Source organism: Lygodium microphyllum, chromosome 12 (genome assembly GCF_053477565.2).
Source record: "Lygodium microphyllum isolate KBCC chromosome 12, Lygodium_microphyllum_v1.1.10, whole genome shotgun sequence".
Taxonomy (NCBI): domain Eukaryota; kingdom Viridiplantae; phylum Streptophyta; class Polypodiopsida; order Schizaeales; family Lygodiaceae; genus Lygodium; species Lygodium microphyllum.
Window position 1 is genome coordinate 2,350,272 of NC_141146.1, and position 11,235 is coordinate 2,361,506.

Below are 11,235 nucleotides of genomic sequence, written 5' to 3' on the forward strand. Positions count from 1 at the left end.
TTGAGACTTTGGCATTGGTCTAAACGCAAACTATGTCCCTAATAACATCATGCAAGTTGATAGTGAGCTCTAGGGTTGATTTGAACCAAGTATGGGATGAGTAGTGGATCCCACAAGAGGAAAAATTGCCTATTTCTTGTAATTTTTTTCTAGGTAGGGGAGTTTCCTTGCCCATAAGTTATCCATGCACTTTTCGGTAGGGTTCTTGATGGATTCCATCAATTAATAAAGAAGATGGGCTACAATATGCTTTGGTGGGTGGTTAGTGTGTAAAGACCAATGGATACAAGCTTGCTTGCCGCTTTAACCCTTGAAGGTTGCAGACGACCATGTGTCTAGGCAATGCATCAATCCGTTGGACTATAGGTTGGCAATATTCAACAAAAAATTGAGAACATATACAAGAAAGCAAGAGATAAGAGTGTTACTAAATTCTGTCTGCGGACATAAACGCACGTGTCGCCCGCTCCTCTTTCAGTGCCCAACCAGCCTACTCATGTGATAAAACACCATTTGTTCTCCGGTTCGTCGCTCTACCATCGCATGTCTTCCACTGCAATGGCAGCATCGTGCAGAGACCTAGACATCCTGTGGAAGGAGCACTTCAGAGATGCTCCGCAATCCTGGGACAACCGGAGCAGCAAGAAGGTAAGAACCATGTGTTGTAGTTTTCCACAGCTTCATTCGCTATTAGAAGGCAAGCCCTTTCGGACGTTGCATCACAGTCTAGGTCACCTGGCCTTCAGGCACATACAGACAAGGCACTTCCTGTGGATGGATCCAACCCGGGTCCTTTCCAGCTCTGCACTTCTCGGAAGGCGCAACAGGACTGGATGGACGCCATACAGGCTTGCGGCAGACAGAAGAACCTGCGCAAAGCCGCCATGGTACATGCTGAGATTCTGAAAACAGGGCTGCTTAAAAGCAACATTTTTATTGGCACCGCCCTGGTCCGCATGTATGCCAAGTGCGGTGCACTTGCGAAAGCACAAGAAGTGTTTGATGGGCTTCTGGTTCGGGATACAGTGACTTGGAATGCTCTAATCGCTGGATATGCCCAGCATGGGCTTGGAGAGGAAGCTCTGACTTGCCTAAGATGGATGCGAGGTGAGGGCTTTTCCCCAAATGCAGTCACTTTTTTGAGCATTTTGAAAGCTTGTGGCAGTATAGGAGCAATCAAAGAGGGTGAAGAGATACATGCTGAGGTCCGCAAGATGGGGTTGCTGGAAATTCATGGGATTATGCTCGGCACTGCATTGGTGGACATGTATGCAAAGTGTTGTGCAGTTGCCAAAGCACAGGAAGTGTTTGATGGGCTTCCTGTAAGGAATGTAGTCACTTGGAATGCATTAATTACTGGATATGCCCATCATGGGTCGGGTAAGGAAGCTCTGAACCGCTTTGAACTGATGCGAGATGAGGGTGTCATCCCCGACATGGTCACATTTGTGTGTATTTTGACAGCTTGTGGCAGCATGGGGGCAATTGAGAAGGGCAGAGAGATACATGCTGAGGTCAACAGGCTTGGTTTGTTGGCAAAAGATGAGATTGTGCTTGGCAATGCACTGGTAAACATGTATGCCAAGTGTGGTGCACTTATAAGAGCACGAGAAGTATTTGATGAGCTTCCAATACGGAATACAGTCTCTTGGAATGCACTGATTGGTGGATATGCGCAGCAGGGGCTTGGTGAGGAAGCTCTGGACTGCTTTGGACGGATGCAAGATGAGGGCTTCTCCCCAGATGCTGTTACTTTTGTATGTATTTTGAAAGCTTGTGGGAGCATAGGAGCTCATGAGAAGGGTAAAGAGATACATGCAGAGTTGCGCAGGCTTGGGTTATTGGAAAATCATGATATTGTACTAGGCAATGCATTGTTGAACATGTATGTCAAGTGCGGTGCGCTTACAGAAGCGCAAAAGGTGTTTGATGGGCTTCCTGTACGGGATGCTGTCTCTTGGAATGTGCTAATCACTGGATATGCAGAGAATGGGCTAGGTGAGGAAGCACTAAAGTGCTTTGAATGGATGCGTGATGATGGATTCTCCCCCACTACAGTCACCTTTACAAGTGTCTTGAAGGCATGCAGCATCCTTGGAACAAGTGAAAAGGGTGAAGAAATACATGCTGAGGTCCGCAGGCTGGGGCTATTGGACAGTCATGATATTGTGCTGGGCACTGCATTGGTGGACATGTATTCAAAGTGTGGTGCTCTTGCCAAAGCGCAAGAAGTGTTTGACACACTTCCAGTATGGGATTCGGTCTCTTGGAATTCTTTAATTGCTGGATATGTCCAGCATGGTTTCAGTGAGGAAGCTTTGAAGTGCTTTGGACAGATGCGAGCTGAGGGGTTCTCCCCAGATGCAAGCACCTTTGTATGTGCTTTGACAGCTTGTGGAAGCATAGGAGCAACTGAAAAGGGAAAAGAGATACATGCTGAGGTTCACAGGCTGGGATTATTGGAAAATCATGAGACTATACTCGGCAATGCCTTGGTGAACATGTATGCCAAGTGTGGTGCACTTGTTAAAGCACAAGAAGTGTTTGATGAGCTCTCAGTACGGGATGTAGTCACTTGGAATGCATTGATGGCTGGATATGCGCGGCTTGGTAAGGCTAGACAAGTTTTCGACTTGTTCAGCGAAATGAGAGGAGAATGTATAGAGCCAGATCGTGTCACCTTCAGTGTTTTGCTTATGGCTTGCAGTCATGCAGGTCTAATGGAGGAGGGGCAAATGTACTTTAATAGTATGAGCACTATCTATAGCAATATCCCCAGTTCAGAACACCACTCTTGCCTGGTTGATCTTTTCAGCCGAGCAGGTCACTTTGACCAGGCCATAAGTGTGATTGAGAAAGTACCAGATTCTGGTTTGTGGTTAGCTCTTTTGGGTGCTTGTCGAAAATGGGTGAATGTAGAGTTAGGGAGGTGGGCCTTTGAGCATATATTACAGTTGGATGATAAGTGTGCTGCGGCGTATGTCTGCATGAGTAATATATATGCAGCTGCAGGCATGGAAAAGGAAGCAGATGAAGTTGAGGCTTTGAGTGCAAAAAATGGAGCATGGGAGATACCAAGACATTCTTGGTCAACTGATGTAGGTGGAAATGTACATTCGTTTACTATGGAAGATACCAGGACGTTGGTAGTGGACTCCTAAACAGGTGGAAATGTGCATTTGTTTGATATGGGTGACGATAGCCAGCTGCAAGGCCAGAAGGGACTGATCAACCTTTATGGCTGGAATGGTTCTCCCCATGTCAGCTCAGAGTGTCGTAAGGAAAGATGATTGAATGAAAGATGTGGCATGGGGGCATAGTGAAAAGTTTGCCATTTAATGTGTCCTTATCAATACACTCATAAGTAGACCTGTACATTTTAAGACATGTGCATTTGTGCTGACTACCATCTACCTTGCTCATTTCAGGAGTAAGTGCAAAATTCAGGTCAAAGAGGCAAACTGTATATCCAGATGTCAAACAAAACTGCATATCTGATTTGTGCAGATGGATTGTTCAACCCCTAGCTGCATGTTGAATTCGGGACAACACATGCTGACAACTCATTGCCCCCCCCTGTTAATAACAAACAAGGTGAGGTCATTTGAAGGACCTGCATACAATCAATGTGAAGGTGAAGAGGTTTGAAAGGGCAGTATGAAAGGGGGATACTTAAATTACTTGAGCTGAGTGCTCGAATAAATAAAACCAACAAATGAGGAAACTGTTGAATCAATCTACATCTTGGATGCAAATATCAAGGATGCTTTTTGGCACAATTTCAAAACGTAGACACTTTTTATAGCAGGTTTTCACAAAAATATTTCCCAATGATAGTGAATCCACTTGCTCTCATGAACCTAAACATATCTAATGGCCTGTAAACTATAAAGACATGCTGAATACAGCTCATATTTTTGATGATTAGCTATGGAATATTTAGGCTGAAGTGATCCATGGTTGAATAGAGCAAAAAGCACTGCAACTCAAAAAAATTTATGCTAAGCCAAATATATGACTGCAGCGATCAGTAGACGCTATTGAGATGGGCCTAGCAGGTGTCATGTTGCACAGACCACACATGGGCAGTGTGCACACACGATGCATATCCGGTTGCCAACTGTCACAGTGGTTGATCAATTCGAGTTGCTAGTCATGCATGCAACATAGGTAAAGTCAACATGTTGAGTCACATGCAGCTACAATTGCACGCTAGTGAAGTTCCATGCAGAATCTCTGAACACAACAGAAAGGCAAGTGTTAGTATAGTCAATAAAGAGAAATACAGCCGCAGAAATAGCTTGACATAACCTGCAAACCAGTAGCAACCAAGATTGTGTCTTAAACATGACCTTGACAAAGCAAAGTGGCATAAAACATCATAGGCAAAAAGGGCTAGATTGTGATAAACATAAATATAATTAATATGACAGCAATCCACTATGCTTTCAAAGCAGCCCTACAGGGAAGTGAACAATGCGTCTCATGGGCTCACCCATCAATATATAGACATGTTATTGTGGAGGGTACATTAGTAACCACAGCATGGATACAGTTGACAATGAACTGAATCAATGTGTTCCATGCCCCCAATAGTGTGTCGCTATTGAGGGATGGGAGAGTAGTTGGACAACCATAGAGTGGCATATAACTGGAATAAGAGTGCGCATCATGTGTTGGAGCCTTCCCTTATGCCAGTTTCTCTTTTTGTGCTTTTTTAAATGTTAGATAAAGGCCTTTACAAAGCAAAAGAAAATAAAAATCTTGATAAAATGCTTGTTTACTGGGAGAAAATTTCCCCTCAAGAATGGGTTAGATCTTCCTAACCATTACTATACTATTTAGGGCAACGCTAACAAAAGCAAACTCGTGTATTATGCCATGCCCAAACAGTAAGTCCTAACATGTCCAACCAAAGTGAAGAGTTATAGGAGAATATAGGGAAAGAGTCATGTTCACCACATCTAGCATGCGTGACTTCGCAAAACAAATGAGGAGAGAATAATCATTCATTCAATTAGAGGTGTAGGGACCGGACACGTGCAAGTCAATAGACATGACCAAGTCCGAGATTAGCTGTGTGTGGATGTGGGACTTCACTTCCATAAGCTTTTGCATATTATGTGGCAACCCTCTAAAAACGTCCAAAAGTATTGTATATGTGATTATGCCAAGACCTTAGAGAAAATCTCTCCATATATATTTGGAGCTTTCTCATGGAGACAACCTAAGGGATTAGCATGCTTCAGATCCACTATTTAATAAGTGCGGTTATGTGATGTTTTGTGATTATCTTTTTTGTTATTTGTTTGGGTTAAAGAAGGAAAACATAAGCGTACACCCAAAATTGAAGAAAAGCTTAAACGTTTGAAAGCTTTTAGACTTTCAAGTTTGCAAACTGCAAAAGCTTTAAAAAGCTTAAAGAAAAACTTTGAACGTTGGGAAGCCTTAAGCCTATATAAAGGGGGGAGAGTTAAGTAGTATGGGCCATTCTCCTCATTACGAAATTTGTCTCTTATTTGAGGAGAGAGGAAGGTCATCGTTATGAAATTTGTCTCTTATTTGAGGAGAGAGGAAGGCCATACACAAGTGTATGGAGACACGTACGTGAGTTCCTCGATCATTGTGTTTGTAAGCCAAAAGGTTAGATTCAAATTTTCGTCATTCGTTCTTCTTAGAATTAGTTTAAACAATTTTGTCTTTCGTCTTTTTAGTTTATTAAGGTTAGATTTAGATCTTTGTTATTTGTTCTTTTTAAGATTAGTTAGTAGTGAAACGAAAATGATCTTTTGAACGTATGGCGAAAACAAAAGCGTAACGAACTTTTGAACGTACTAAAAAAACGAAAATGTAAAACTTCAACAAACTACATTTTGAATGGATGGGGGAATGACACATTCTTCCATAATTATTTAATTATGAAGAGATTTGTGCCAACTCTTCGGCATGCTATTTAGCATGTTTCTCATTTCATGTCCTTTGTCTTTTTAGTTAATTAAGATTAGATTTAAATCTTGGTCATTCGTTCTTTTTACGATTAGTAAATAGTAGTGAAACAAAAATGAAAGAAAACGATCTTTTGAACGTATTGTGAAAAATAAAGTGTAACGAACCTTCAATCGTATTGAAAAAAATAAAGATGTAAAACTTCAACAAATCGGATATTTTGAATGGACGGGGGAATGACACCTATAATTATTTAATTACGAAAAGATTTGTGCCAACTCTTTGGCATGCTATATAGCATGTTTTTTCATTTGATTTATTTTAAAAAAAGTTTTTGAAGTATTGTTATTGTTTATTGATTTTATTTATTTATTTTATTAGAATTACTATTAAGAAGAAAAAAATCACAATCCTTGCACGTCAAAAAATAAACTATCTTAAAAAAATAAAATTATGAAGTATAGCATGTTTTTCCGTGAACAAGTGGATTCAGTTTTATGATAAAAACATATTGTTCTCATTAGCATCAATGGACGCTACGAAGAAACAAAATCACAAGGCATCCTTCAGGACTTCTAGAAAAAGGAAAACTATGGCTTCTAGAAAAACATCACTAAAACCGTTTGCTACAACTTGGTATGACATAGAAAAATTCGAATCTTGGGCGACAGAATGTGAAAGCATCATTGAAAGACTAACAATGCGTATCCTGTGGTAGGCTATCTCAAACTCGAAGACTCAACAGACCTTGGAGCAGCTCACTGTTCTTATTGCTCAATTAGCGACTGCTTCATCCCAAGAGAAGACCAATGACTCTAGACATGAGTATAGACGTCCTCCACATCAAGAACCGTCGCATGGTCCACAGGGTATACTTAGCACTAAGGGAATTTCCCCTTCTACCTATAAGATCGGGGAACCCTCTCATACGCATGATGAGCCCCAATTGAATTCCCCCATCCACCATGCCGGCAACATCCACTTGAGGCCTTCTTTCACCTTGGTTCTGATTTCACCCGCTCTACCTAAGAGCCCCCATCATGCATCCCATATGAATCAGCCCCATCAAGGACAATATAGTACAAATGGCCAGCCTAGCAATCATGGACAGCATAGTTATAATAGACAACATGGGCTTAATGCACCACAAGGGATGTATGGACAGCAAGGCATGTATGGCCACCATGGGCTGCATGGACAGCAAGGATTTCATGGGCAACAAGGCCCCTATGATCTACATGACAAGGTCATCCTCACAAAGTACAATGCGCAATCCCCCTCACCATCTGACTTGGAGGAATGGACGTCCAAGTTGGAGTCCTACTTCAATATCTACCCCCGCACTGATTATCAGAAAATACTTTTTGCCTCTCTCCACTTGGAAGGGTTTGCCCACACATGGTGGCGCTATATCAATCGGGAGAATTAACAGTTCATTGATTGGGAAGATTTCAAAATGCATATGGTCCAAGTTTTTGTGTCCCCTGTGGAAAAAGAACGGTTGGCAAGACGATGGTACACTCTTGACCAACGTAACCTCCCTGTACGTGACTACACAAATCAGTTCATGAACTTGACCATGTATGTGGAGAGCATTAGTGACAATGCTAAATTGCACAAGTACATCTATGGGTTGGAACTGAGTCTATCAGCCGATGTCATGGCCTAAAAACCTACCACACTGTTTGATGCAATCGAATTGGCTGAGAGATATGCAAGAAAGTACCGTAAGAATGAGCATTTTTAGCAAGGTGTTGGAACTCCCCGTATTCCTTCACGATCAGCCCCCATACGGAGGTGGTTTTCGAGGCACTTCTATGACTAATAACAGCCCCAAAGTACCCACCTACCTTGCCTTCCATGCTGAAAGAAAAATGGGCACTTTTGGGATAACATCAGGCTCGAATGCTGAAAATAAACAGTCCAATGCATCACCTTCCCATGGATCCAGTAGTCAACAGTTTATCTCCCCAAGTGTTGTGAAGGAACGGAAAGAAAAGGGCCTATGCTTTAAGTGTGGAGATAAGTACACTGCTGATCATGACTCCAAATGTCTGTACAAGATAGCTAAGGTCAAAGTTCATAGCATGTATGTCATGGAAGATTAGCACACTGAGGAGGATGACCTACCCATTAACCAAGCTGAGCCCATGGAGGATGTTGATCACAAGCAGTTCTATGACCCCGAGGATGGGTTTCCCTTTGACCCAGGCGGTGCTCCTCCACAGATACTTGATTTAACATCCCACCCACCTCCCACTTCCCTTTGCTCGATCTCCTTGGATGCTTGGACGGGTTCTCGTAGCCCCAGTACCCTTTGCATTTAAGGCAGTATCAATGGAAAGCATGTTTTCATCCTTGTGGATAGTGGAAACACTCACAGTCAATAAATCAGCCATTGATCGGTTGAAATGTATCCCTATGGCATTACACCATTCCTTGAAGGTCCAAGTAGCAAATGGAGAAGAAGAAATCAGCACACATATATGTCCTGCATTTCCCTTATGCCTGACTGAAAATTATGTGGCACTGGTTGATCTAATTACCCTAGATATGGGCCCCATTGATGTTGTCTTGGGCTGTGATTGGATGAAACAATTGGGAAAAACTACTATGGACTTCTCTCAGCTTTACATGGAGTCTATGATGCATGGACAACCTATCCACCTGGAGGGAGTTCAAGATCATGCTGATTTTCAGCTCATTACAGCAAAGCAACTCAAACGGGAGTTTAAGAAATTCTCACAAATCTTTGTTTTGCAATTAAATAAGGACAATTCTGATCAGCCCTCCGCAGTATCTCATGATTCAGCCTTGCAGGCCTTACTTGAGGAATACAATGACTTATTTCAGATGCCTACATCCCTCCCTCCCAAGAGACAAGTGGACCACCCACTTGACCTAGAGCCCCATTCCAAGCCAGTGAACAAACCCCCCTATAGACTCTCTAAGTGTGAGCGGGAAGAGGTTGCAAAGCAAATCAAGGAGTTGTTGGAGATGCTTTTCATGACTGAGTTCTTCCCCCTATGCATCCCCTATCCTCTTAGTCAAAAAGAAAGATGGCTCCTTTCGCATGTGCATTGACTACAAAGATTTGAACAAAATTACAGTGAAGAACAGCTACCCCGTCCCACGGATTGATGATTTGCTGGATGAGTTAAAAGGGGCATACTTTTTCACTAAGATTGACTTGCACTCTGGCTACCATCAGATTCGTATGCGGGCAAGAGATGAGGTCAAAACGGCCTTCAGGACTGATCGTGGACTTTATCATTTTCTTGTGATGCCTTTTGGGTTGACTAACACCCCTACCACCTTTCAAAGTCTCATGAATAAAATCCTACAGCCCTTTCTGTTCAAGTTCGTGCTTGTTTTCTTTGATCACATCCTCATTTACAGCAAGTCATCTATGGAGCACTTGACACACGTTTTGAGGGTGTTTGACATATTGAGAGAGCATCGACTCTTTGCTAAGGAGAGAAAATGCATATTCATGCAGACATCTATGGAGTACTTGGGACACATTGTGAGCAAAAATGGTATACAGGCTGACCCGAAGAAGGTGCAATGTGTTAGAGATTGGCCCACTCCTTCCACCACCACTTCTTTGCGTGGCTTCCTTGGTCTCTCCTCATTCTACCGATGCTTCATTAAGCACTATGCCACCATTGCAACACCTTTAACTGATTGCTTGAAAAAGGAGTCATTCTTTTGGGATGCCACTGCGGATTGTAGCTTCAAGCAGTTAAAGGACGCGCTTACTTCATCCCCCATCCTTGTTTGCCCTGACTTATCTAAGCTATTTACCATTCATTGTGATGCCAGTGGCCGAGGTATTGGTGCAGTATTGTTGCAAGAGCATGGTGTGATTACATTTGAAAACTGCAAGCTTGATGAGAAGGAGATGCAAATGAATGTATATGACCAAGAGATGTTGGCCATCCTCCATGCCATCAAGAAATAGCACCACTATTTGTATGGCAGTCGCTTCCAAGTAAAAAGTGACCACCGAGTCCTCCAGTACTTCTTGACTCGGTCTACTTTGACTCCTAAGCAAAGGCGATGGGTGGCAACCTTACAAAACTATGACTTTGATATTTCACACACATGGGGCAAGGATAATATTGTGGCTGATTCACTCTCGCGAATGTGGGCATGCAGAGTGTCCTCTATCTCAGAATTGCACAATGATTGGGTTGAAGAGCTCCAAGAGGCTTACTTGTTAGATGATCATTTCAGCCACACATTTCAGAAATTACAGCATGGGGTTATGGCTGAAAACTCCCAATATCATCTCAAGCATGGCCTTATTTGGTTCCATGGCAAGAATGTCATTCCGCACACGTCCCTCTTCACGCAGAAGATCATGGAAGAGATGCATTCTTGCCCCACTGCTGGTCACTTGGGTGTTTTCAAAACATATGACAGGATTGCCAAGAGCTTTCATTGGAAAGGCTTATGGAGGGGCGTCAAGGACTTTGTGACCAAATGTGTTCCATGCCAATAGAACAAGGATAGTACACTCAGGCCTGCTGGCCTCTTGCAGCCTCTCCCTATCCCTGAAGGAAATGGACTCACATCACAATGGAGTTTATCACTGGCCTTCCTGCGACTAAGGAAGGGTGGAATAGTATTTATGTGGTAGTTGATCGCCTCACCAAAGCTACCCACTTTATCCCCACTAAGATCCAATATACTGCCTCTCAGGTGGCCACTCATTTTATGGAAAATGTCTTCAAGCTGCATGGCTTACCACAAGTCATAGTACATGATTGGGATGCAAAGTTTATGAGCAACTTCTGGCAGACAGTTTTCACCTCCATGGGGACCAAGGTTGCTCCATCCACTGCGTCCACCCTCAGACTGATGGCCAAACTGAGAGAGTGAACAAATGGCTTGAGACATATTTGAGGCACTTTTGCCATGATGTACAGCACAATTGGGATACGTGGCTTCACTTGGCTGAGTTTGCATATAATAACTCCACACACTCTAGCATTGGAGTTTCCCCTTTTGAGGCCTTATATGGGTATAAGGTTCCCCTTCCCATAGTCTTGTTTACTGATAAGATCAACCCTCAGAGTCAAGCTAAATTGGATCGCATGCAAGCCTTACTTCAGCAATGCAAAATGAATCTTCAAAAGGCCCAAACACGCATGAAACTCTATGCTGATGAAAAACGAAGGCATTTGGAATTTCAAGAGGGGGAATTGGTCCTTTTGAAAGTGCCTAAATCCACTACTCAACTCTCAAAGAGGGCAACAGTAACAAGCTAGCCCATCGCTTCTA

At 42.8% G+C, this 11,235-nt stretch overlaps 1 protein-coding gene across 1 annotated transcript; it reads left to right on the forward strand.

The window, feature by feature from the left end:
- The first annotated feature begins 425 nt into the window (after window positions 1-425).
- LOC148027397 (pentatricopeptide repeat-containing protein At2g33680-like) lies at window positions 426-4,754 on the forward strand. Its single transcript, XM_087689082.1, has 2 exons — window positions 426-648; window positions 747-4,754. Exons 1-2 carry the CDS (start codon window positions 544-546, stop codon window positions 3,159-3,161), a joined length of 2,520 nt encoding a protein of 839 aa, XP_087545208.1. The 5' UTR covers window positions 426-543; the 3' UTR covers window positions 3,162-4,754.
- Window positions 4,755-11,235: the final 6,481 nt, after the last annotated feature.

Bases quoted from the DNA above. Each gene is read 5' to 3' on its own strand.
- LOC148027397 (XM_087689082.1), top strand. From the start codon at position 544: ATGTCTTCCACTGCAATGGCAGCATCGTGCAGAGACCTAGACATCCTG. The intron at 649-746 runs GTAAGAACCATG...CCTGGCCTTCAG, and splicing joins ACAACCGGAGCAGCAAGAAG to GCACATACAGACAAGGCACT.